Source organism: Aquarana catesbeiana, linkage group LG02 (genome assembly GCF_042186555.1).
Source record: "Aquarana catesbeiana isolate 2022-GZ linkage group LG02, ASM4218655v1, whole genome shotgun sequence".
In the NCBI taxonomy this organism is placed as follows: domain Eukaryota; kingdom Metazoa; phylum Chordata; class Amphibia; order Anura; family Ranidae; genus Aquarana; species Aquarana catesbeiana.
In genome coordinates, this window is record NC_133325.1 from 60,938,128 (window position 1) to 60,965,277 (window position 27,150).

Consider the following 27,150-nt stretch of genomic DNA (forward strand, 5'->3'; position numbering starts at 1 on the left):
ATGATGCCTGCAGCTGCGGGCATCATCCCGGTATAACCCCGGAAAGCCGAGTACGCATATGTGCGTTCGGTCGGCGGGAAGGGAAAATGGTCCATGACAAGGCTCCAACCTGCAAAGATGATTTGGCAACAGCAATCAGAGAAGGCTGGAGCCAGATTGATGAAGAGTACTGTTTATCACTCATTAAGTCAATGCCTCAGAGACTGCAAGCAGTTATAAAAGCCAGAGGTGGTGCAACAAAGTACTAGTGATGTGTTGGAGTGTTATTTTGTTTGTTTGTTTTTCATGATTCCATGATTTTTTCCTCAGAGTTGAGTGATTCCATAATTTATTCCCTGTGCTTGTTCTATAAATCTAACTGTTACTGGCCACCACAATTATTTTTCTTGATTTCTTTTAGTGTTTCTTAAAGCCAGAAAGTTGCCATTTGAAATGCCTTTAGTTTTTGGCCATGTCTGTGATCTGCTTTTTTTCTACAACAATAAACAACTGAAGGAACATCCTCAGGGACTGGTGATTCCATCATTTTTGCCAGGGGTTGTATGTGCAAACGTTAATAAATTAAGAAAAAGTTCATATAGGATCCAATAAAGTCCATCAAAAGGTAAAAAAGATGCTCGGTTGTTCGACGCTGTACCCAAATGGAATTTGCATCCTTTTTTTTTCCCCACAAATAGAGCTTTCTTTTGGTGGTATTTGATCACCTCTGCGGTTTTTATTTTTTGCGCTATAAAAACAAAAAAAAAGCGTCATTTTTGAAAAAAAAAAAAGATTTTTTACTTTTTGCTATAATAAATATCCCCCCAAATTTTTGTCAAAAACAAATTTCTTCTTCAGTTTAGGCCAATATATATTCTTGTACATATTTTTGGTAAATAAAAATAAAATAAATCGCAATAAGCGTATATTGCTTGGTTTGCGGAAAAGTTATATCGTCTGCAAACCATGGGAAAGATTTATGGCATTTTTATTAAGTAATTGGCCTGGAGTTTAGAACCCATAAAAGTCGATCTTATAATCTCTAACCTGATGTATCAAATAAACCCTCAACGCTAATGCAGTTCCCAACACACATCCCTCCACCCAACACTTTTTTTTTTTTTAACTACAATGAAGTAATACTAAGATGCAATTAGAAATTGACTGAAAGCTTACCCAACAACCTAAAATTCATACTGGGATAATTTAAGACGGGGCTCCACAAATCCCAGGCACCAGATCGTCATGGCAACTAGAAAATGCGTCCTGGTGCCTGGGCTTTTGTCAGCTCGTTCACTGTTGGCGCCATTAAGACTCAGCCTCCCAACTGCGGCCATCCCCTGTGCAATTATCTGTCTTGTGTAACATCTGCTGCCGATGCACAATCGGCGACGGATAATGTTACACAAGACAGATAAGTGCACAGCAGTTAAGAGGGCATAATGAGGAGTTTCGCCCTATAACAGGCTTTTATGGTCATTCTTTTTAGCCAGCCTACAACCCTGACGTAGTCGGGGGTTATTGGCTCACCACTCTGCTGTAAGTTAGGGTGCCCAAATTACTTGTCTTGCCCCAGGTGCTAACAGCCTACACTAACGTACTCCTTTTTTTTTTTTTAGCTGGCCCCTAGATTCAAAGCAAATTTGGCCAGCCCCGATTTAAGAGTGTTACAGTTTTTCTTCAAAGTATTTATATCTCGTACTGTTTAGCGTGCTGGCCGCAGCTACCCAGTCACGTGAAAGACCATGGTTTTGATATGCCGGTCTTTGGTTGGTAAGTGTTTACCCAGCCACATGAAAGACCCTGGTTTTGATATGCCGGTCTTTGGTTGGTAAGTGTTTACCCAGCCACGTGAAAGACCATGGTTTTGATATGCCGGTCTTTGGTTGGTAAGTGCTTACCCAGCCACATGAAAGACCATGGTTTTGATATGGTGGTCTTTGGTTGGCGTTTACGGTCATGTGCACTGGTGGAGGTGATGAATTAAAGGCTTATTCCACCTGAAAATGAATAATTGCATCCATATTGGGAAAAAAAAAAGCGTGCATTCATTTTTTGCATTTGAATCTGCAAAGCATTGCACCGGTTTACCAATGTGAACACCCAACCCTTTGAGAAAGACACTCTGTATATACACCAATTAACCATAATGTTATGTTCACTGACAGGTTAGGTGAATAACATTGATTACTTTGTTACAATGGCATCTGAAAATTGGTGGGATATATTAGGCAGCAAGTGACCATATCCTCCCTGAAAACGGATGTGTTGAATGCAGAAAAAAAATGGGCATCACAGTTTATGTATGGGGTTGCGTAGCCACAGACAGGTCAGGGTGCCCATGATGACCCATGTCCACAGCCAAAAGTGGACACATGAGCATCAGAACTGGACAACAGAGCAATGGAAGAAGGTGGCCTGGTCTGATCAGCCACATATGGATGGCCATATGTGTATGTGTTGCTTACCTGGGGAAGAGCTGGCACCTGCATGCAGTATATGGGAAGAAAGCCGGGGGAGGTAGTGTTTGGGGGAACGTTCTGCTGGGAAACCTTGGGTCCTGGCATTCATGTGAATGTTACTTTGACACTTTTGTTACGTGCCACCTACCTAAACATTGTTGCTGACCAAGTACACCCTTTCACAGAAACGGTATTCTCTGAAGACAGTGGCCTCTTTCAGCAGAATAATGCCCTCTGCCACAAGGAAAAAATGGTTAAAGAATGGTATGAGTAACATGACAAGTTCAAAGTGCTTATTTGGCCTTCAAATTCTCCAGATCTCAATCCACAGAGCATCTGTGGGATGTGCTGGAAAAAACAAGTTCAATCCACGGCGGCCCCACCTTGCAATTTATAGGACTTAAAGGATCTGCTGCTGATGACTTGGTGACAGATACCACAGCGGTCTACTGGCATGCATGCTGCGACTGGTCAGAGCTGTTTCGGTGGCAAAATGTGGACTACTCAATATTAGGTGGGTGATCATAAAGTTATAGGTGATCAGTGTATTATTCATTAGAAATAATATTTAGGTTGCATGCTGCTAGGTCAATATAAAGAAAACCATTTAAATAAATCAACACGGGTAAAAGAAAATATAACCATATTTTTTATTTAAACGTCAAGACATTCTGAAAAGAGCAATACATTTCATAGATAATTGACAGAGTGCAAGTTCTAGGAACGGAGAAACCAACAATTTGCCAAAAAGATTAAACTTCCTTGCAAGGCTTCTATCCTACTACACGTGCAAGAATTGAGGAATAAAAGCAATTACAATTTAAAAACAAACAAAAAAGGCATAAAATGTGCGTTGGTGTAGTGACAGCGTTCTGTTGAAGAGGTAAAGGCAACAGTCTGGTCATTTTGGATATATTGTTTTTGTCCTTTCACAAATAACCTGTAGTAGACCTGTAAAGGTTTTATCTTTTTTTTTTAACATACAGTAAGTATATCACAAGAGTACACCCCTCACATTTTTTGTAAATATTTTATTATATCTTTTCATGTGACAACACTGAAGAAATGACACTTTGCTACAAAGTAAAGTAGTGAGTGTACAGCTTGTATAACAGTGTAAATTTGCTGTCCCCTCAAAATAACAACACCAGCCATTAATGTCTAAACCACTGGCAACAAAAGTGAGTACACCCCCTTAAGTGAAAATGTCCAAATTGGTCCCATTTAGCCATTTTCCATCCGCGGTATCATGTGACTCATTAGTGTTACAAGGTCTCAGGTGTGAATGGGGAGCAGGTGTGTTAAATTTGGTGTTCTCGCTCTCACTCTCTCATACTGGTCACTGGAAGTTCAACATGGCACCTCATGGCAAAGAACTCTCTGAGGATCTGAACAAAAAGAATTGTTGCTCTACATAAAGATGGCCTAGGCTATAAGAAGATTGCCAAGACCGTTAAACTGAGCTGCAGCACGGTGGAACATCGGTTTAACAGGACAGGTTCCACCCAGAACAGGCCTCGCCATGGTCAACCAAAGAAGTTGAGTGCACATGCTCAGCGTCATATCCAGAGGTTGTCTTTGGGAAGTAGACATATGAGTGCTGCCAGCATTGCTGCTGAGGTTAAAGGGGTGGGTGGGGTCAGCCTGTCAGTGCTCAGATCATACGCCGCACACTGCATCAAATTGGTCTGCTTGGCTGTCGTCACAGAAGGAAGCCTCTTCTAAAGATGATGCACAAGGAATCCCGCAAACAGTTTGCTGAAGACAAGTAGACTAAGGACATGGATTAACGTATTTGGTTCAGATGGTGTCAAGCGTGTGTGGCGGCAACCAGGTGAGGAGTACAAAGACAAGTGTATCTTGCCTTGCAAAAGAAGCTGAGGGTAAAAGGTGATGGACTGGCTAAGCATGTCTCCAGACCTAAACCCTATTGAGCATCTGTGGGGCATTCTCAAACAGAAGGTGGACGAGCGCAAGGTCTCTAACATCCACTCGCTCCGTGATGTCATCATAGAGGAGTAGAAGAGGACTCCAGTGGCAACCTGTGAAGCTCTGGTGAACTTCATGCCCAAAAGGGTTAAGGCAGTGCTGGAAAATAATGGTGGCCATAGAAAATATTGACAATTTGGGCCCAATTTGGACATTTTCACTTAGGGGTGTACTCACTTTTGTTGCCAGCGGTTTAGACATTATTGGCTGTGTGTTGAGTTATTTTGAGGGGACAGCAAATTTACACTGTTATACAAGCTGTACAGTCACTACTTTACATTGTAGAAAAGTGTCATTTCTTAAGTATTGTTACATAAAAAAAATATAATAAAATATTTACAAAAATGTTAGGGGCGTACTCACTTTTGTGAGATACTGTATAAATAGCATTCATATATATATATTCAGAAAAAAAACAGTTGTGAACTATAAAAACAACGGGTACCAATGCCACCCACTCCCCTGAGAAGTCCTTCCAAAATAAAACAGATAATTTGAGTTCTGGGGGAACAAGTGTTCTCCAGTCACCAATTCCAGCTCCACCGCAAGTATTGTGCAGCCAGCCTAGGAAGTGGGGGCGTGCGTTTTCTGATGGATTCTGCATACATATAGTTAAACACATACTATACTGTAAATGCAGAGGAAAGATCGAGACACCATCATCATGGCTGTGGCCTGTAGAACCACAAGCACCCACCCCAGATGAAATATTTGTTTTGGCAGACTTACCCGTTTGGTGAGTTCTGTTTAGTCCAATATCCTAAACCATGCAGTACCTACTGTAAGTGAGAATATTCTCTTGCAGGGGTTACTATCTCTGTTCTAGAAATACAACCGTTATGGACACACTTTGTCTGATGCATGGTTCCCCACTGCATTGATGTGGTTCCACCTCCCATAAATGCTACCCTACCCCTGCCACAAGCGGCTTCCTACGGTGGCCATCTGAGAAGAGGAGCAGCCTGGAGCATCAGTGGGGGACCTGAGAAAAGGAGGATCGGGGCTGCTCGGTAATCATCACACACAGCAGGTAAATATGACGTTTGTTATTTTTATTTATTTTTTTATTAAACTTTACAATATGTAATCTTAAAGTGATTGTAATGTTTTATTTCTTGTAGACCGGTCAATAGACAGCACAGCATAGGAGTATTCCATACCGATTTGCAGCCAATCTGGTGGAGCTATAAGGTTTTGTGACAGCAAGTCAGTGCTGTAGAAACAGCAATTTGAATTCTGGCAGTTTAGCTCAATAAAAAAAAAAAAAAAAAAAAAAAAGTTAGGGGGTGGATACTCAAATTCATAAACCTTTGGATGGAGAGTCAATTAGAGAGAGAGAGTCCATAAGTAAGCAGCTACTACTACTAGGTTCTTATTGCTAACCACCGAAAGCTCTGCCTGAACAATGTCACAAAAGCAACCTACATTAATTGTGTCAAATAAAGATTTTTAACATGAAAGCCATAGAAAAAAAAAAAGTTTATAAACATCTTAAATTAGACCAGAAACCATTATGGTTTTCCATCAAGGAATTATCCAGCTTAACTATGGCATTCTCCAACTGATTTACTAGACAGAAAGTAAAATAAGCAATAAACTACACAGATTAATTAAATGGTTCATATAAAAAAAGTTTTAATAACAGTCCTGGACAATGTGTAAAAGTTCAGGAGATTGGTCAAAAAATTTAACCCTGCCCCAAAATAATAAAAAAAAAAAAAAATCTGCAACACATCATAATTATAGCTGCTTAGCACATCAGAGTTTGGTTTTTAGACATAGCGACAGAAAAGTGAAAGATTCGACTTAGATATTTCCCGCCTGTGATCAGGGCATTTTAGAGCTCGACCATAAGAAGGACAGCCCGCTGTTAGTGTGGCCCTCAACATAGACAATATTGCCAAAAGTGTGGACACCTTGACCATCACAGGTATTATATGGACTCCACACCAATTGAGGAAGTTCAGGTGTTTCTGGTGAAGGGTACAAAGGCAATTGTGCACTTCCAACCTTGTGGCAAGAGTTTGGTGAAGGCCCTTTCCTGTTCCAGCATGACTGTATCCCTGTACACAAAGACAGCTCCATAAAGACATGGTTTGATGAATTTGGGGTGAAGGAACTTGCATGGCCTACACAGAGCCCTGACCTCAATCAGATAAAATACCTTTGGGGTTAAAGCGTGTGTAAACCATCACCTTGAAAAACCACCAATTCAGTTTAAAATAGAAATGAAAAGGCAAAACATTTGTGTAGGGATGCACCAATAGTTTTTTTTTTTTTTTAGTACTCTACCTCAACTGTTTTGTTCACACTTCAGCTGTCAGCAATGGTACAAAGCATTTAAAAGTTATTTAAAAATGAAAATGAATACATTTTTTTTTAAATGAGTGCACTTTTCAAACATGAACAATTTTATTTATTAATAGTTTATAAAATAGAAGTTAACAAAAAAAAAAAATCAACAGGAAAATAATTAAATGGAGGAGAATCAGGAGTTAATTAAGGCTGATTATAGTAAATAAGGGGGTTAATAAGGGATTACTGACTTCATCTGCAGATGAAGTTCATCCCTTTGAGCTGTAAAAAAACAGTAGACTACAAAAAGAAACAATGTTTATTTTTATATTTGGGCTGAGCAACGTTGTTGATAAATATTGCCAGGCTGCCTTTTTTTTTTTTTTTTTGACAGCTCCAATTGCAGGACTTCAGTTTACACCTCAGCTGTCAACAAGGGAACCCCACTGACAGCTGAACGAGTCATCGGTTGTTAAGGACACGACCGCCCCACTCCTTAACAACCGATAATTTTACATTTCAGCTGTCAGTGGGTGATTCCCGCTGACAGCTGAAAGAACCAAGCCTGAAAGTATAGGTTTCAGGTATCTGAGCATTTGCACAAACAATGATACTGTTGCAAATGCTTAGTATCGGTGCAACCCTACATTTCTGTATAGGTATAAAAACAATAGAAACACTTTTTCCCCCTTTTTGGGAACGTGATTGGGAAGTGATCACATTCCCTCTGTTCTCAGCTACCGGGGAGGAGGAGAAACAGCAGCACACTGATCTTCCTAGTGAGAGGCTACGCAGGTCCTGCTTAGTGTGGTCAGTTTTTAAAAGGAAAGCAGAGGGACTGGCAGGAACACCAGGGATTTCACACAAAGGAAGCAATACAAAGAGAACAGGAATCCTTTTTCATACAAGTACATGGTACAGCAGGCACATATCAGGAATGTGAAATGTTGGGCGTACATACTCTAATATAAATGCCGGTTGTCAGCCAGGCCTTCTGGTCCAAAATCCAGTAGCTGACCCAACAAATGCTCTTTTTGGCAGAAAAGGCACAAATTCATCACAGACGCAATCCAAAAATTTGTATAGAGCCTTTACATATGAGTGAAGGCTGTTCCTAGTCACAAAGAGGAGGTAAGTCCACCTTAATGCCGATGTGTGGCTTAGGAATGGAATAATCAACAAGCTCACATTAGGTGTGATGACCAGGTAGCCACAATACTTTTAGTCATATAGCGTACATAGCAATCATATACATCTGAAATAAGGCCAATCAGACACACCAAAAATCATTATGTAACGTCTCCAAAACAACAAGTTCTGGAGGATTGGACTTAACAGATGGACACCTGTATATCTCATATGCAAACATCACATAGAAACCCGCTATAAAATAAAAACGCGGATGACCTCGGACTAATATTTTCCTGCACAGTACAGACAATATAGTCCAAAAACATTATTTTCCAGCACACACACACACTACTTCCTGTCCAGTAATTCAATGGTAGAAACCCACCAACTGTCAATGTGTTGTCGAACGTAGCAGCTCACATAGAAGAAGCAGTTTTGCAGCAAAGTTTTACAAGATGTCAAATATCTCAAAACTTCTGTACAAGCACAGGAACATTATAAAAACCAATATCATTTAACTTCAAGGCTCCTTTCAGACAGAACAGAAACTCTGTCAAATGGATCCGCCTGCTCAGCATTGAATCTCTACGTTGATCCCCGCTGAGCAGGCAGATGACAGGTCCGTGTCCGCTTTGCTACGCAGAGCAGACAGACACAGCCCGCTGTTCTCTACGGGGCGGTCCGATGGGGACAGACTGCCTGTCCGTTTCCAACCCGCTGTCATACGGATGGGGAACAAATCCCCACATGTCTATTTTTAGCGGATCGGTTGTCGGTGGGTGTCAGTGGACTCATATCCGCTGCCATCAACCGCTCCACAGAGAGCTATGGAGGGTCCGATTGGGTCCGCCTGAAAAACTGACAGGCGGACCCGATCAGTCCATCAGTGTGAAAGAGCCCTAATAGGTACAGTGACCCTTGAAGAACGTGAAATATTGCAGCTCTGCCCATGGCAACAAATCAAGTTACACATTATATTTCATAATTCTCACAAGAAATCCAGGAGGTAGCACTGATTGGTCGGGACAGACCTCTGATCCACTTCTGTTTGCTACAATGAGAACTGTAGAGTTACTGAATTTATTCCATTATACCTTTAAAACATACTTTGTTGGTAAGCAGACAACCATCGAAAAACATCATACCGGCTTGACAGACATGGCAAACTGAAGGATATTTACAAAAGATTTAAATATACAATATAGAATGTGACAACAAACGTGAAAATATAAAAATTTAACACATCCTCTAAGGCTTTGAATAACAGATTTACACCAATGTCTAACAGTTTGTTTAAATATTGCATGGAGACGGTTAACATTAGTACACGGGTTCTGGATGGGGGCCAATATTTCAAGGCATGATTTTATAGGACTGGTGACACAGACATGGCATGAGGCACGCTGTCCCACAGGATATCACTGATTCCCAAGTCCACATAATAGGTGCCTCCTCTGCATATGGGTGACAGATTTTTAGTTTCAATGGAAATCCTTTATCGGTTTCTGGTCCCTAGCTCTTTATCCCTTTGCTTTCAGTTAAAAGTGGTTCTAAATTGCAGAAAGGTTTATTGACCTTAATGCATTCTATGCATTAAAGTACATGCAAACCCTCTCCTACACCCAAGTGAGGTGATTGGCCTCAGATGATACACAGAGATTAAACAAATCCTCCTACATAAGTTTTACGTGTATATCTGATGTCTTCCGCTTTTCTACATTTAGAAAGTAGAGATCGCGTTACAAATCTTGTTTCCTCATTCAGCACTGGGAGTAAAGTCTTGACATACACTGTGTGAGAGCTGATTGGAGGAAAGGCACACCCCCCCCCCACTCCACATAGGCAGAGGAAGGAAGGAACTTGCAGAGCTGTGCTGTGAATAGACAAGCTCTCTGCATATATATCTCTAAGTTCTCTCCCTGACACAAATTGCCAGCTGCTTTTACCTCCTGTGTCAGAGAATTTGTCAGAAGTTATCACGCTGATAACAGAGGAACGGAGCAGCAAAAAAACACAGGACTCAGAGCTTTGGGAAGAGATAAGTAAAAACTACAGATATATGTGCATGGGTCAGATTTCAGATTTCAACCACTTTAAAAGGTAAAAAAAACTTCTACATGCAGCAGCTCCCTCTTATACATACCTGAGCCCGATCTCAAAAAAGCCTTGTGCACGTTTCTCGTCTCCCTCCCTCTTCATTGACTCTGTTGAGGGAAGAGGGGAGTCGAGCTCTGTGTTTTGATGGACACACAAAGCCATTCCCTTTTCTCTCCTCATTGGCTGACTGACTGACAACAGCGGGAGCAAATGGCGACACTCTGCTGTCTGAACTAATGAGGAGGGGAGTCCCTGGCAGCCGAGACACTCCTGCAACATAGCTGGATCTAGATGGGGCTCAGGTAAGTATTAGAGTGGCTGAAGGGGCTGCTGCACACAGAAGGCGATTTATCTTAATGCACAGACTGCATTACGATAAAAGAGTTTCTGCCTTTACAAGTCCTTTAATTTGCAGTCACATGACTGTTAAAGCTCCATAGGAGACCAGCATTGTACATATGCAATAAAGCTAGAAATGTGCTTCCTTCCTTGAACTACATGTCCCATGAGGCAATGCACATTGCCAGCTGGTGGGGGTGGGCAAAGGCTGGTGTTTGTAGAGAGCCGGTTGTGAAATTTAGGATTCTGCAATTATTAACTCACCCATGGGGTGGGCCCATGATAGTCAGGCTGAGGAGGAAATGAATGGGTGATGCAAGGGGGTCATCTCACCAATAACTACTGGGCCCCGAACAGACCCCCAAGGCAAGTTCTGAAGCTCACAGAGTGATGACAGGGATGGAATGCACAGAGAGCATTTACAACCAGGTATGTGGATTTTTTGGAGGATGGACTTGGGTTTTAAAATGCTTATCAAAGAGGTTCTGGAGGGGAGAAGAGGGTTTCCCCTTGCGGGTCCCAGGCAGAAAACCCACCATGGCACTGATCTCTGGCCCCTCTCCAAACAAAGCCCTATCTGGGAGTAGGTGCCCAAAGAGGACACTGCCTTGCTGATCACAGATGAACAGAATGCTTTTTGTATTGCCGTCAAAACGGATACAGAGGAGATGTAACTAGTCATGCACTGAGTAATGATAATAAATTTTTTAACACAAATTTTCAGTCAGTGAAACATGAGGCTTGAGGAAAAAACAAAACAAAAAAAAAAAAAAACACGCTTGGATCCCTACTACTAGCCGGCATTTAATTCTGGTCCCAGATCATGGGTCATGGGTGTCTCCAGAGTCCTTTCGTTGGGGCGGAGGGGCAACTTTCGGAGGTAGCTCTAGTCGGGCCCACATCATTGGCTCTGCCTTTTTCATGAAAACTTCCACCTTTGTCGCTGTTAAATTCACATAACTTTTTTGGACATCAATGACCTGAAAAAGTAAAGATTACAATTAATAAAATATATAAATAAATAAACAGGTTCCACAAAAAAAGTTGTACATAATCCATAAAGGTGAAATGACAGCTGAATACCACCAGGTGGTTATAAATACATTTATTGGTCAACTTCAGACAAAACATTTTTATTTGGTTTCTGATAAAGATTTTTGACAAAGGACATCCTGCGTCATTCAGCCATGTGTTAGAACCACGGACAGTGCTTTTATAGCTCTCTGAGATCCGGTTCCAGTTCCTTGTACAGGTGTCACAGTGCAGGAAGTAAGCTGATAGAAATGTAACTCTTCCTCATCCTATCCAAAACGAGAGTTAAAGGAGAAGATCACTTTAAAAAAAATAATGCACTTTTTTTGCAGGGGGGGGGGGGTGAGAACCAGGCAGTGGCTGCAGCATCGGGAGAACATATTACACGTTCCATCCTAAAAACAGGTGGAACATGTAGCATGTTCCCAAAGGTGAACTTATCCTTTAAACTTTAAAAGTCCTGACAACTCAAAAACGCATCTATCTACTTATCTTTTGCCACAGTCAGCATTGGCTACTGTAATACATACTGCCACCGACCAGTATGGAAATTCCATGGGAGCTAATACATTGAGGCATATGCACGTTTGTTGGAGCTTCCCACTGGCATCTTTGGCCGGGTGGCTCGCAGGTACCGATCTCCATCATTTAAATTGGCCGGGCTGAGGGGACATCACTGCCATGCAGTACTGTCATCTCAGCATTGTGGAATTTGTGCACTGAGCTGTGCATGTGCAGCTTAGTGTACAGTGACCGACAGTATGTTGCTTCTGTGTTAAAAAAAAAAAAAATCTGCTTGTTCCCTATTTTTTTTTTTACTAAAAAGGTGTTGTAAACTCAGGTTTTTTATCTTAATGCATTTTTTGCATTAAGATAAAAAACCTTCTGTATGCAGCAGCTCCCCTCATACTTACTTGAGCCCCATCTAGACCCAGCGATGTTGCAGCAGTGTCTCGGCTGCCCGGGACTCCCCTCCTCATTGGCTGAGACAGCAGCGTGGCGCCATTGGCTCCAGCTGCTATCAAAGTCAGTCAGCCAATGAGGAGAGAAAGGGGGGCGGGTCGGTGGTGCAGCTCCGTGTCTGAATGGACACAGGTGCTATGGCTCAGCTTGGGTGCCCCCATAGCATTCATTAGCTATGAGTAAGCACTTGGACAAGTGTGAAACGCGTTAGCCTATGATCTGTACACTCTGTCTATGATGTCCTGTATCTGATGTGTTCCTGATTTTAAAATAAAGAAACTTGGATTATTACTTCTAGGAGTGCGGCTGTCCAGATCTTCTCGTTTGCACATAGCAAACTGTTTGCTGTGGGAGCACCCAAGAGGAGGGAGGGGCCAGGGGAGCCGAAGAGGGACCTGAGAAGAGGAGGATCAGGGCCACTCTGTGCAAAACCACTGCACAGGGCAGGTAAGTATAACAGGTTTGCCATTTTTTACAAAAAAAACAAACAAGACTTTGCAATCACTTTAAAGTTCAACTTTAATGAGATGATCTCAAAATTTGCTGCTGTTTGTTTACTATTCAATCAGATGCTGGTACTGGAGAGGAGACCTCACAAGTTTTACCCATAGTTCTACTTTAAACTGGGAGTATACCATGGAACCTGCAACTATACAACAGCTTTATAGTACATCGGCTAGAAATAACCCCCCCCCCACCCACCCACCAAAAAGAAAAAAACACACAACACAACTAAAAGCTAACAGCACAACAAAGCTAGAAGAACAATACTTACCCCCCATAACTGTAGATGTTGCTGGAATTCTTTCTCACCATCAAACACAATGTGAATATTGACCTGGAAGACGATAAAGGCACATACTATAAACGGGTTACATGCTGGCCCAAACTGCTTACAAGGCTATAATCTTTTCCTAAAAGTGTCTTTTTTTTCTAGCACAAACAATAGTTTTTCTAATCTAATTTTCATGTGACCTGATCAAATTTAGTGAGTTCTTTGGTTTTACAACACGAGGTGAGAGAACGGACCAATCCAAGCAGTTTAACGTTAACCCTTTCTAGAACAAGGGTTCATTATTGCCTTGATGACCTGGCCAATTTAGTAGTGCCAGCACAAGTCCCTTAACTTATATATGGATACCGTTACATCTGTCCAGCCTGGTCCAATACAACTATGCATATGCCATACCTGTAGGATTCCTCTAGAACAGCCTCTCAACCCTTTAAAAAAAAAAAAAAAAAAAGGAGGAACCCTTGAATTAAAGGAGAGGTTCACCTTTCTCAACACCCATATCCAGGGTGTAACCTATAACATGTTAACATGTGTAACCTATAACTGATGGTCTCAGCGATCCCCTCCTAAAAATGATTATATCTACAACTAATAATACGCTAGTGTGATGGTCATTGAGAAGAATCCCCCCCACCCCCTTTACAGATAGCTAAAAAGATCAATGATGTCCCTGGGAACTTATATGAGAGTTAGAAATTGATTATTGCATCGGGTGGTGTACACCCTAAAAAAACTTTAATACACAGGATCCCATCATATGTCCTCTTATCCAGGCTGCTCTTGTCACTAAATCCCAACCTTGTATCTGAAAACTAACAGGTCACTCACTATAGGAAAAAAAACAAAACTTATTTTAACCGCGATTTTAACGCAATTTGAGGTTTTTTATGCTTTTTTTTTTGTGGCAAATTTGTTGTTGGACATATTAAAAAGGAGAAGATCAACCTGAGCTTTTTTGGCTGGGCTTCTCCTATGGGTCACAGGAGTGCAATTAGTTTTACACTCCTGTGACCGGTTTTCAGCAGAGAGGTCTGAAGTCCGCTCTCCGCTGACATCACACAGATCAGTCTGGGCACCGCGTCATCCCGACTTAGGAAGTCTGGATCTGCCAGCTGCGTTGACAAGTAAACCACCGCTAGTTTTAGCGGCGTCTTACTGTCGCTTTAGCAGCACTTTTCGGCCGCTAGCTGGGCACTTTCAACCCCCGCTAGCGGCCGAAAAAGGGTTAAAAGCGCCCGCAAAGCAGTTTCATAGGCAGTGGCAGTTTAAAAGCAGCGTGTACACCGCTCCCGCACCGCCACAAAGATGCTGCTTGCAGCACTTTTTTCCCTGTCTTGCAAGCGCACCGCCCCAGTGTGAAATCCATCACATCCCTTAGTAAAAATACAGGACAGGTATCCGCTCCCCTCTGCCCCCAAAAGGTGCCAAATGTGGCACCGAGGGGGGAGACAAACGAGTTAAAGTGCCACTTTTGGGTGGAACTCGGCTTTAAGTATACTGCATCAGTTGACAAGCTGAAAAACACATCTGGGCTGCCTCTTAGGAGGATGTTGCTTTGATCAAGTAGTTAAAGCTCTACTTTTGTCCATTTTTGACAGGTACCCATCCCCAACTCCGAGAGAACTCGCTGCGGCCGCTCCTCCTTGCCCCCACCTAGGGGCCATTCAGAAAGCGCAGCGCGCTTCGCACATGCGCAGTAGGGAACCAGTTTCCCTTACAGACAATGGCGGCAGCAGCAGCACCCGAGAGCCAATGGAAACATTGGCTGGAGTGCCGACATTACTGGATTCCAGAACAGGTAAGTGTCCTAATATTGAAAGTTTGTAGCTATAGCTGTGTAGCTGCTGACTTATTTTTTTTTTTAGCTGGGGGGGCCGAACTCCTCTTTAACATAGCTACTGAGGGTTTACATTCAACCACAGCGAGATCACCGATACTGAAACTTACCACAGTGCTATTGGCCTCTACGTAGCTGAGCTCAGGAACAGAATTCTTAGCATAAATTGAGATGGTGACACCTCCACTTGTCTGATGCCAATCGTGCCGACATGGAACAACCTTTGTACCCTGAAAAAAAAAAAAATAAGAATATTGAACAAGTTCGATCTTTTTAACTTCACATAACACTGAGGACAAGGGGGCACGCTTTATGTCTAGAGGAAAAGAGATTTCATCTCCAAATACGGAAAGGTTTCTTTACAGTAAGAGCTGTGAAAATGTGGAATAGACTCCCTCCAGAGGTGGTTCTGGCCAGCTCAGTAGATTGCTTTAAAAAAGGCCTGGATACTTTCCTAAATGTACATAATATAACTGGGTACTAACATTTATAGGTAAAGTTGATCCAGGGAAAATCCAATTGCTTCTCTGGGATCAGGAAGGAATTTTCTCCCCTACTGTAGCAAATTGGATCCTGCTTTGCTGGGGTTTTTTTCCTTTCTCTGGATAAACTGTGGGTGAAGGATTGTATATATGGTATTGTATGATATTATTTTTTATGGTTGAACTGGATGGACTTGTGTCTTTTTTTCAACCTGATTAACTATTAGTCACTGCCAGAACAGTTTTTGCATTTAAAATCATTTGCGCTCCGAAGACTACCTAAAACCTTCAACGATTATATATTTTCTGAAAGCAGATACCCTTGACGATAAAATAGTGGTAATTCCAATTTTTTTGTGGTACACAATATTAGTGTAACGGTTTAGGAAACTCAAAATTCCTTAATTTTTTACACTTTAACCACTTAAATACCGGGCACTTTAACCCCCTTCCTGCCCAGGCCAATTTTCAGCGCTGTCACACTTTGAATGACAATTGTGCAGTCACGCAACACTGTACCCAAATGAAAATTTTTAGAATTTTTTTCAAACACACAAATAAGAGTTGTCTTTTGGTGGCATTTAATTACCAATGTTATTTTTGTTGTAAAAAAAAAAAAAACATGATTGTTTTGGTTATAACATTTTGCAAATAATCTTTCTTCATAAATTTAGGCCAAAATGTATTCTGCTACATTTCTTTGGTGAAAGAGCCCTTTTTGGAAAGTAGACAGTCCAAGGTATTTAGTAAAAGGCATGGCGAGTTTTTAAGTTGAATTTTTTTGTCATGTGATCTTCTGCGATTTGTCACAGTGATCACATGGTACCTGGCAGTGGCCCGATACGGTGACCTGTCATGAGCGGTGTCTGGTGACAGATCGGGCTGCAGCGCGGCCCGTGGGGCACGGGCGAGGCGTATACTGGGAGGACGTCATATGACGTCCACCCAGAACGATGAATGTCTTGGTAAAAAAAAAAAAAAAAATATGTTTTTTTTCTAAACTATTCTTTATTATGTACGGGACAAAAAGTAGATTTGGTGACAGGTTTTCTTAATGCATAGGATGCATTAAGGTGAAAAAACACGAGGGTTTACAACCCCTTTAAACTTGTAAACAAAAAAAGTGCCAGAAAAAACGTGGCAGAAGCTCCCAGAGCTTGTGCTACATTACTTTCTCATCACAAGTCAGATTAAAAAAAAAAAAAGTATGAAACTAGTGCTTGTTATGAAACATCCCCACTTAAAAGTACATATAAAAGACATTTGTGCGACCTGCAATACAGGTTCAAAATCCAATGATGCACAAGCCTCAAAGTTAGGGAAAAAAAAAAAAACACGCGTTAACTTGCTAAAGCCAAATTTTCTTTTAATTTGTGTTGTCCAGGTGGAGAGCAGTCGGCAGGTTGAGGCTGAACGTTGTACTGAGTAGTACCCATGCTTAGGGCCCTGTATGTATCGGGACGAAGACCAGGAACAAAAAATACTTGCATTCCCTGAACTGTTATAAGCTATAACAGATACTTTTAGGCCACTTTCACACTGGGGCTGCCCGAGCATTAGCAGTACAGCGCCACTTGTTTGAGCGGCGCTTTACCGCTGTTTAAGCAGCGCTTTTTGACCGATAGCAGGGAGCTTTAACCCCCACTAGCGGCCAAAGGGGTTAAAAGCGCCCCGTTTCCTAAGTGTTTTTCAGGCGCTTTGGAAGCGCTGCCCATTCGCTCCCAAACTGCCCCAAAGATGCTGCTTGCAGGACTTTTCCTAACGTCCCACAAGTGCACCGCCCCAGTGTGAAAGTATACAGGCTTTCACATTCAGGCGGCATGAGAGGCAGTTTTCAGGCGCTATTTCTAGCGCTAAAATGCCTGAAAGTTGCCTCAGTGCGAAAGGGGGTCTTAGTTTTAATGCTCAATTCCAACTTTCTTTTCACTAGAACTGAATGATCAGTCTCAGCATAGATCCTGCCCCTGTACCATGTTTGCTTTGTTTGTCTGCAGATCCTCTGATATTCTGGGTTTAGTTGTGGCTTTATGTCATGTGACACTCCGTATAGTCTGGATGTAGACTGAGGGCCTTCCAGACACTTCCTGCTCAATCTCTAAGGAGCAGGTGAACCAAAAAGGAAGCACAGACATCCAATAGTGCAGACTATAAATATATATATATATATATATATATATATATATATATATATATATATATATATATATATATATATATATATATATATATATATATGTATGAACACTAGGTAATGCACCTACATAAAATCCATAGATACAGGCATAACATAAAAAACTGGCAAACACTGCTCTCAAAGATGGCATCTTGACCCCACCCAGGTTGATGACATCACTGTCCCTCTGACGTGTTGTGCCCGGATCCTCAAAAGGATTAACTTTTGATTGCCACTGATGTTCAGCATATGGCTAAATGAAGGCATTAGGATATTGTTTACAGAGCGCATTTGACGTCATATATATTTTTGGAGTCCACAGTATCAGGTGAGGGGCACTTCGGTGTGTTTCCACATTTGAAGACATCAAATGGATTTGAGAAAGATTTTGGATATTGGCCATTGATTGTACAGATAAGGCATTGTGTATGGGACTATTTGGATTACAGTATTTCTGCACTTTATCTTGTTGCACATATTATGTTTTTAAAATAGAATCAGCAATTATTTGACACTGTATTGATAGATATATAGATTTTAGCACGGTAATAATGTCACTGGTCCCCAAAAAAGTGTCACTTCATGTCCAATTAGTCCACCACAATGTCGCAGTCCCGCAAAAAAAAAAAAAAAAAAGTCTGTCTATTCCATAGTTTGTAGACACTAGAACTTTTGCGCAAAATCAATCAATACACGCTAATTGGGATTTTTTTTTTTTTTACCAAAATATTTAGCAGAATACATATTGACCTAAATTGATGAAGAAATTAGATTTTTTACATTTTTTATTGGGTATGCTTTAAAGCAGAAAGTAAAAAATCTGTTTTTTTTTTTTTCAAAATGTATGCTTTTTTTGTTTATAGCGCAAAAAATATAAAACCGCAAAGGTGATCAAATTACCTCCAAAAGAAAGCTCTATTTGTGGGAAAAAAACGTCAATTTTATTTGGGTACGATGTCGCACGTCCGTGCAAGTTTCAGTTAAAATAACGCAGTGCTGTATCGCTAAAAAGGGCCTGGTCATTAAGGGGGTAAAACCTTCCGGTCCTTAAGTGGTTAAGTTATACATTCCAGGCAAATAGACAATTATCTGCATGCTCCAAAAAGCCCAGCACAGAGAGCTCCCTTCTGCAGACCCATTATGGTCTTCTATAGTATATGCCCAGTATGGTTCTTACTAGGGATGCAGCGATATATTGGCCGCCGAAAATGGTATCAGCATCTTGAAACATTTAGAAAAATTATTTTTAAAAAGGGTGCCGATAATGGCATGCAGTGTCCCATTGACTTCAATGCAAAAAACGCCAGTTACATTGATTAAAATTAAAAAATCTGTCCGTTTCGGTTTTCAGCCAAGTGCATCCTGAATTTGTGGTTTTGGCACCGGAATTTTCATTTTGTTGCACTACTAGTTCTTGCACCCCCCCCCCCCCCCCCCCAGCTGGATTCTCTACCCTCTTCAACCAACACCACACACTGAGAAAACATCAGGCTTGGATAGATTTGGATGCACAGGCAAATGTTCATAAAAATGATGCAAGCCCCCAGATATTTATATACCTTATGTGTAGCATAAGGTTCCTTTCACACGATCGATCCGATCAGCCTGTCGGTCCTTTTTAGGCAGACCTTGACTGGACCCTCCATTCACCTCTACGGAACGGCGGAAGTAAACAGACTTGTGTCCGTCTACCTCCAACCTGATCCGCAAAAAACAAATGAAAGGGGATCCGTTCCCCTCCGTCCGGGTGGATCGACTGGCAGTCAGATGTAAAACCTACAGCCCATACAGTAGAGCGGAGCAGACACAGACCTATCATCCTCCTCACTCAGTGGGGGGGGGGGTGGGTGGGTGGGTGGGTTGAGAAATCAGCAGACAGATTCCACTGCTGGGCAAGTGGATTCCACCCCCTGTAAATGGGGCCCAAACAAGTGCAAGACTACATAAAATGGATACAGTGGCGCTTTCATAAGCACTATGAATTTCTGCTGCCAATAATTATGTTTCCATTAAAGAGATTGTAAAGTTTTTTTTTCATCTTAATGCATTGTGTGAATTAGAGCTGCACGATTCTGGCCAAAATGAGAATCACAATTTTTTGCTTAGAATAATTCTCACAATTCTCGCGCCATAAATCTTCCACATTAAAACAAAAAAAAAAAAAAACTGGCTAACTTTACTGGTTAGTTTTTTTTTAATTCATTAAAGTGTAATTTTTTTCCCAAAAAATTGCATTTGAACGACTGCTGCACAAATACAGAAATACAGTGTGACATAAAATATTGCAACAACCACCATTTTGTTCTCTAGGGTCTCTACTAAAAAATATTATATATATATATATATATATATATATATATATATATATATAACGTATAACACGCACTTTTTTCCCCTTAAAACCCCTGCGATCCCGACCTGTCACATTTTCAAAATCGCCGACCGCGATTTGAAAATGGCGCCGAAATACACAGAGCCGAGCTGGTCCTCGGCTCTTCCCGGCGGCTCTCGTTCATTTTTGGCTCCACTCGTAGTCCCGAGCGGAGCTATCCGAACCTACTCGGCTAGGTTCGGATAGCTCCGCTCGGGACTACGAGTGGAGCCGAAAGTGAACGAGAGCCGCCGGAAAGAGCCGAGGACCGGCTCTGTGTATTTCGGCGCTGGCGGCGCCATTTTCAAATCGCGATCGGCGATTTTGAAGCCCAGAATGGCTGGGATCACTGGGGCAAGGCTGCACTGGGGAAGTCTGCACTGGGGAAGTCTGCACTGGGGAAGTCTGCACTGGGGAAGTCTGCACTGGGGAAGTCTGCACTGCGGAAGTCTGCACTGCGGAAGTCTGCACTGCGGAAGTCTGCACTGCGGAAGTCTGCACTGCGGAAGTCTGCACTGCGGAAGTCTGCACTGACAAGGCTGCACTGGGGAAGGCTGCACTGGGGAAGGCTGCACTGGGGAAGGCTGCACTGGGGAAGGCTGCACTGACAAGGCTGCACTGACAAGGCTGCACTGACAAGCGTTTAAATGTAAGTTTTTTTTCCCTTCAACTTCCCTCCTAAAAGTTTTTTTTTCCTTAAAATTCCCTCCTAAATTGGGGTGCGTGTTATACGCCGATAAATACGGTATATATATATATATATATATATATATATATATATATATATATATATATATATATATATATATATATATATATATGTCTGGGGCTTCTAAGTAATTTTCTAGCAAAAAAAAATTATTTTAACTTGAAACCAACAAATGTCAGAAAAAGGTTTAGTGTTTAAAACTTCCCTCATTTACACACCAAAGTGTATATTCCTTTGATCTAAAGGACAAATTGTTACAATGTTTATACTTAAGTTCCACTGCTAAAGAATGTTGTGATTCTTGGGCCCGTTTTTTTTTTCTTTCCTTTCTTTTAAGGGCTGTAGGCTTTAGCAGAGCAAACTCTCTGCATAGAAAGAATTGGGAAATTTCGTGCAGCTCTAGTATGCATTAAAAGGAGAAGTCCAGCCTGAGCTCATGCGGCTGGGCTTCTCCTATGGGTCACAGGAGTGCAATTTGTTTTGCACTCCTGTGACCCGTTTTCAGCAGAGAGCGGTCTGTAGTCCGCTATCTGCTGTCGTCACACAGATCAGTCCAAACACCACGTCATCCTGACTCTGGAAATCTGGATCTGCCAGGTGCCTGGACTGATAGGCGTCTCAGCGGCCGCTCCCGACCCCTTCACAGCTCAGCGCTCCAATGAAGCATGGAGGAGCACAGCAGGAGAGCTTCTGATTGACAGGCAGCAGCTCTCCGCTCAGGGAGGTGAGAGAACTAAGCCATTGGCGGCGTTGGGTGGTTTGGTTCTCAGTGAAGAGGCGTCGGGGGACAGATGCAGCATTGGACCAATGCTGCATTCACCTAGGTAAGAATGATTATGGAATAATAAAAAAAAAAATCCCATACTTCTCTTTTCTTACCTGAGCCCATCTTTATCCAGCGATGTTGCAGGAGTGTCTCAGCTGCCCGGGGCTCCCCTCTTCATGAGCTGAGACAGCAACATGGCAAGATTGGCTCCCACTGCTGCAAATCACAATCAGTCAGCCAATCACCTGAGAGGGGGTGGGGCCGGGTCGTGGCTCCGTGTCTGAATGGACACAGGGAGTTGTGGCTTGGCTCAGATGTTTTGCTGTGGGGGCACTCAGGGGCCAGGAGCACAGAAGAGGGGCCTGAGAAGAGGAGGATCCAGGCCACTTTGTGCAAAACCAACTGCGCAGAGCAAGTAAGTATAGCATGTTTGTTACATATTCTATATAAAAAGACTTTACAATCACTTTAAACAGAGAAACATTGGAACAAATTTTCTGCAACCTTTAAACTTACATCGTTCTTTTTAATCCACAAATGTGAGCCCCTCGAGCACCCTTCCTGCGATAAAAACGTATTAAAATCTGATGTTTTCCTCTTGCAGCAGCTCCAATATTTCATCCTAACAAATTTCAAGAAAAAAAAAAATGTAACTAATCAGCAAAAAATATAATTTTCCTTCTTGCTTTCGCTCACATAACCTAGATGATACATATAAACAGTCAGTGCACTTAAAAGCAATCATTTTAGTTAAAAGGGTGGAACCTGATAAAATCAACTGCATGTCATGTTTCTGCCCCCACCCTGATACAACTGCCAGAAAATAAGAGAGATAAATATAAAACTAGCGAGGGTTGTACCTGCCAATAACAGCTACGACAAGTGTGACGACTGAGGAACTTGGCACAGAGGTCTCACCGATCGAGTTCTAAGCGATATAAGAAAATTGTTGGTAGTTTAACTGTCAGCATCTACCAACACATGAGAAAGGAGGGAACGCCTTTTTTCTAACCGAGAGCATGCAAATACAATTTAAGGGGCCCAAAGGACCCATTTACAAACTCACAGCAAAGAGGAGCAAGGTAACAGAAACAGTGATGGCAGAAGAAGACCAGGCTGCCTCTCACCCCTTCTTGCATCTTTCAAAGCACCCACTTGATACTAAAGGGCTTAAAGGACAAGGCATCGTGGATCAACAGTGGGCAAGTCTTCTGGGTCCCTTACCTTGGAGAAACTAGCGTGCATTCTATTGCACAAGGGTCCAAAAAAGAAAAAAAAAAAAAAAGCACTTTGCACCTGTGGTCAGCAGGAGGAGGAATAATACCCCATCACTGTTGTCAGTGAAAAGAATTATGCCTCATTGTTGGTGTCAGTCAAAAGAATAGGGCCCATTGTGTCCATGGGAGGAATGGCAAACCAAAGGCCAGGAAAAGGGCCTAGTAGCTCTTGTGGTGGGGCCTCTCTTTACCATAAAAAAAAAAAAAAAAAAATCTAAGTACCACACTGTTACTATAAAATGACAAACCTTTAAGAAAAAAAATTGATGACATCCCAAATGATGTCATTTCAGTCATTCTAATGATTCAGTGCTCCCTTATATTATATAATACTTAAAACTACACTTTTTTTTTTCACTTGCACTGTTTGTTACAGCAGCTCAATGTAACATGGTCACAAAAAAAAAAAAAATAAAGTAAACCGGTGCTGCAATCTGTGCCCACCGCCAACATGCGCGCCCACTCCCCCCACCCCCTTCGTTACATCATTATGCAGCTGCAATCTAACAGGGGGAGCAACAGATTGTTTTTGTTTCCATCACTAACTGATGCAGCTGCTGTGTGGCATCAGCTACATTCAGTAAAGCAGCACTGTGTTCCAGCAGCCGCATGAACGATTTTCTGACTTCTGCTGCAACTGAATCGAGTGGACCTAAATACTTTTCCATTCAGGAATAGCCTTGTTTTTTAATAAATACAAGACTTCCTTTACATAGTAGGTGAGGTTTAAAAAAGACACAAGTTCATCAAGTCCAACCTATGTGTGTAATTATATGTCAGTATTACATTGTATATCCCTGTATGTTGCGGTCGTTCAGGTGCTTATCTAATAGTTTCTTGAAACTATCGATGCTCCCCGCTGAGACCACCGCCTGTGGAAGGGAATTCCACATCCTTGCCACTCTTACAGTAAAGAACCCTCTATGTAGTTTAAGGTTAAACCTCTTTTCTTCTAATTGCCATTAGAATGCCATTGCTGAGCCTATCATCTACTAGGACCCCCAGGTCCTTTTCCATCCTAGATTCAGCCAGAGGTTCTCCTTTAATTAGCGGAGGTGAAAATTGTGACATCCTCCTCCCACCTCTCCACCTTGGTCAAATCAGAGAAAGCCTTGTATTCATTGATAAAAATACAAAGCTTCTCCTGAATGGTCAGGCCAGCTCAGTGCCGCTTACTGTATGTAACGGATGCTACTACAAGGCTTCTCCTAAATGAAGGAGAAGCAGTCAGGCCAGCTCAGTGCCCTTAATGCTACTACATATAGTACAGCACATATAGATGAAATGTTAAAATGAGAACTAGTTCATTTGGGCCAGCTTGGCTACAACAGGCTTAAAAGAGAAGTTCACCTTTACAGAAAATATGTAAGTTGAACTTACACTGGGGACCCCCCACCCCCCCTGGTCTTGCGATCACCCGCTGTGAGACACAGGGGCACCCCTGGTCCGGTGATTTGAAATCCTCCTGGCTTACTGTCCTCTTCCTCGGTGCCGACAGGATGGGCTACGTGGGTTCCGATTGGTCAGTGCCGTCCATGTGACAGCACCGACCAATTAGAATGGCTCCTAGCTGTACAAGCTGAGAAGCACAGATAAAAGATTAAGCTGTGGGGACTTCAAATCCCCGAGCCAGCAAAGCGGAGATGCTGTGTCTCACAGCAGGTGATCGTGGGACTCCTGTATAGCAGGACCGGGGGGAATATGGAGGGGGTCCAGTGTAAGTTCACCTTACAGGTTTTCTGTAACGGTGAACTTACATTTTAAATGATAAATATGATAAAATGATAAAAGACACAATATTTACACATACCCTTCATGGAAGATAGGCACTCCAGCGTGATACTGACATACTTCTTCATTACTCTGTGGTCCATTAAACGTCTGAGGGGAGAAAACGAGATTAACCCTTTCATGACTAAGCCTATTTTTGAAATTTGGTGTTTACAAGTTAAAATCATATTTTTTGCTAGAAAATTACTTAGAACCCCCAAACATTATATATATATTTTTTAGCAGAGAATCTAGAGAATAAAATAGAGATTGTTGCAATATTTTATATTACACGGTATTTGTGCAGTGGTGTTTTAAACGGAAGTTTTTGGGAAAAGGGACACTTTCATGAACTTAAAAAAAAACAAACAGTAAAGTTACCCCAATTTTTTTGTATAATGTGAAAGATGATGTTACGCCGCGTAAATAGATACCAAACATGTCACGCTTTATAATTGCACGCACTCGTGGAATGGTGACAAACTACGGTACCTAAGAATTTCCATAGGCGACGTTTTAAATTTATTTTACGGTTACCAGGTTAGAGTTACAGAGGAGGTGCTAGTGCTAGAATTATTGCTCTTGCTCTGACGATCGCAGCGATACCTCACATGTGTGATTTGAACACTGTTTACATATGTGGGCGCGACTTCCGTATGCGTTTTCTTTGCTGCGTGAGCTCGCGGGGACAGGGGCGCTTTAATTTTTTTTTTTTTTCTTATTTTTATATTTATAAATTGTGTTAAAAATTTTTTTTTTTGATGACTTTTATTGCTGTCACAAGGAATGTAAACATCCCTTGTGACAGTAATAGGTGGTGACAGGTACTCTTTATGGAGGGATCGGGGGTCTAAAAGACCCCCAATCCCTCCTTTGCACTTCAAAGCATTCATATCACCGTCTTCGGCGATTTTGAATACTGTGTATTTTTTTTAAAAAGGTGCCATTGGCAGCCGAATAAACGGGAAGTGACGTCATGACGCCCGCGGCTTAGTTCCAGCCCGCCCCCAGCCGCCGGAGGCGTCTGATTGGCCTTTTAGCCGCATCGGTTGTTATACCAGGAAAGTCGATCGCCCGCTGTAAAAAACGGTACCGGGATGATGCCTGCAGCTGCGGGCATCATCCCGGTATAACCCCGGAAAGCCGAGTACACACATCTGTGTACGCTCAGCGGGAAGGGGTTAAAATGCTGTTAGAGACATCTTTGACATAAGGTGTGCTTGTGTGCAGCTTTCCCAACACACAGACTGAAGCATAAAAGGGACAGGATTGGATAGATGCTGTACAAGGGAAGTTGTAAACTTTGGATGGAAGAGGGAGATGGCAGACATATGTGGATATAACATAGTATAAAACAAGCTAAAATTAATAAAGTCTGTTTGTACCTTTGTGCAGCCACCATTTTTACAGGAAGTTCCAATTTTGATCTCTCCTGTGTCCTCATCTAAAAAAAAAAAGCAAGACACATTAGTACATTTTTTAATAAAGAAAACGATCTGGTTTCAATTAGAATAATCACTGCTCCACTAAACATGTTAGGGCTCTAGGAAACATTGAGATCTGCATGCACCATGTCTTTGGATTTACTGATTATTTTGACCTGTTTGGTAGGTTAAGCATGTCAGTTTGAACTGCCCAGGTTTGTGATAGGGTTACTTTAAAGTAGTTAAATAGAGGGTGTGTCTGAGTGAGGCGATGACCCTGAGAAAGTCGATGTCACAGGGACCACGCCGCTTAACAGTGTTCTTCATGCCGCCGACCAGCACAGCGGCTCAGCATGGCGTCGGGGAGGACTCCCGCCCGCACAACCAGGTGGAGCCTCAGGCAGTGGAGTCTCAGGAAGTGCTCTCAGATATGGAGGATCCTCTCACGAGTCCTCAGCTGCACAAGGACACACTGCTGACAGAGGTAAGCAGGCTGCCCTGTCTCCTATACAGTCTCCCTCAGCTAAAAAGTTACATGGAGCTGCCATCTTAGAAGCGCAGGCAGATAAAAGACACAGACAACCATGAGACACTGGCTGCTTTCCCTGCCTCAGACGCTCCTGCCTCTGAATCCACCTTAAAAGCCATGCTGCTTTCCTTGCAATTTGGGATACAAAGAGAAATGCGCTCCTCTATCCCACATTTTCCCACCAGGCTAGACTACACAGAGGAACGCACAGAGTATGTAGAAGAACAACTGAGGGATGTTGCCAAAGCCCACAATGAAATGTTGGATGCCCAAGACAGAGAAGTTGCTGACTTAAAAGACTGCTCTCGGTGTAACAACATTACATTCTGGGGAGTTCTGGAAACTGTAAAAAACAAAAGAGCTGGTATCCTATCTTCATCAACTGTTCCTCACAGTGCTCCTAGAGCTTACTCCTCGAGACATCCTAATTAACAGAGCACACAGGATCATGAAGCCTAAGCACCTGCCTGACACAGTCTCCTGGGATGTGCTAGCCCGCATACACTTTCTTTATCGTACATCATGGGACACAGAGCCTTAAGTAATTACTTAATGGGTTATAGGCTACCTTCAGGTGTTGACACTGGTAAACCCAATCAAGGAAGTTTACTTCCTATATAACCCCTCCTCCTTCCAGGAGAACATCAGTTTTTTCACCAGTGTCTAAAGGTGTTGATCACGAGCGATAATGTGCTCTGAGGAGCTCCAGGAGGGATCCATGCTGGATTTAAA

The 27,150-nt window shown here is 42.2% G+C and overlaps 1 protein-coding gene across 2 annotated transcripts in view; it reads right to left on the reverse strand.

Annotated features, from left to right (window-relative positions):
* Nucleotides 1-5,461: 5,461 nt before the first annotated feature.
* Nucleotides 5,462-27,150, reverse strand: part of CHORDC1 (cysteine and histidine rich domain containing 1) — a 64,907-nt gene continuing 43,218 nt past the window's right edge. The window contains exons 6-11 of one of the 2 annotated variants that reach the window (XM_073612974.1): nt 25,851-25,909; nt 24,506-24,576; nt 21,935-22,040; nt 15,028-15,147; nt 13,063-13,125; nt 5,462-11,272 (exon numbers count right to left, since the gene is read on the reverse strand). In XM_073612974.1, coding sequence (XP_073469075.1) covers nt 11,114-11,272; nt 13,063-13,125; nt 15,028-15,147; nt 21,935-22,040; nt 24,506-24,576; nt 25,851-25,909 — 578 coding nt within the window. In that variant the 3' untranslated portion in view covers nt 5,462-11,113. Of the gene's footprint in view, nt 11,273-11,382; nt 11,594-13,062; nt 13,126-15,027; nt 15,148-21,934; nt 22,041-24,505; nt 24,577-25,850; nt 25,910-27,150 lie in introns of those variants that run through there. The other variant, XM_073612975.1, reaches the window with a different exon arrangement.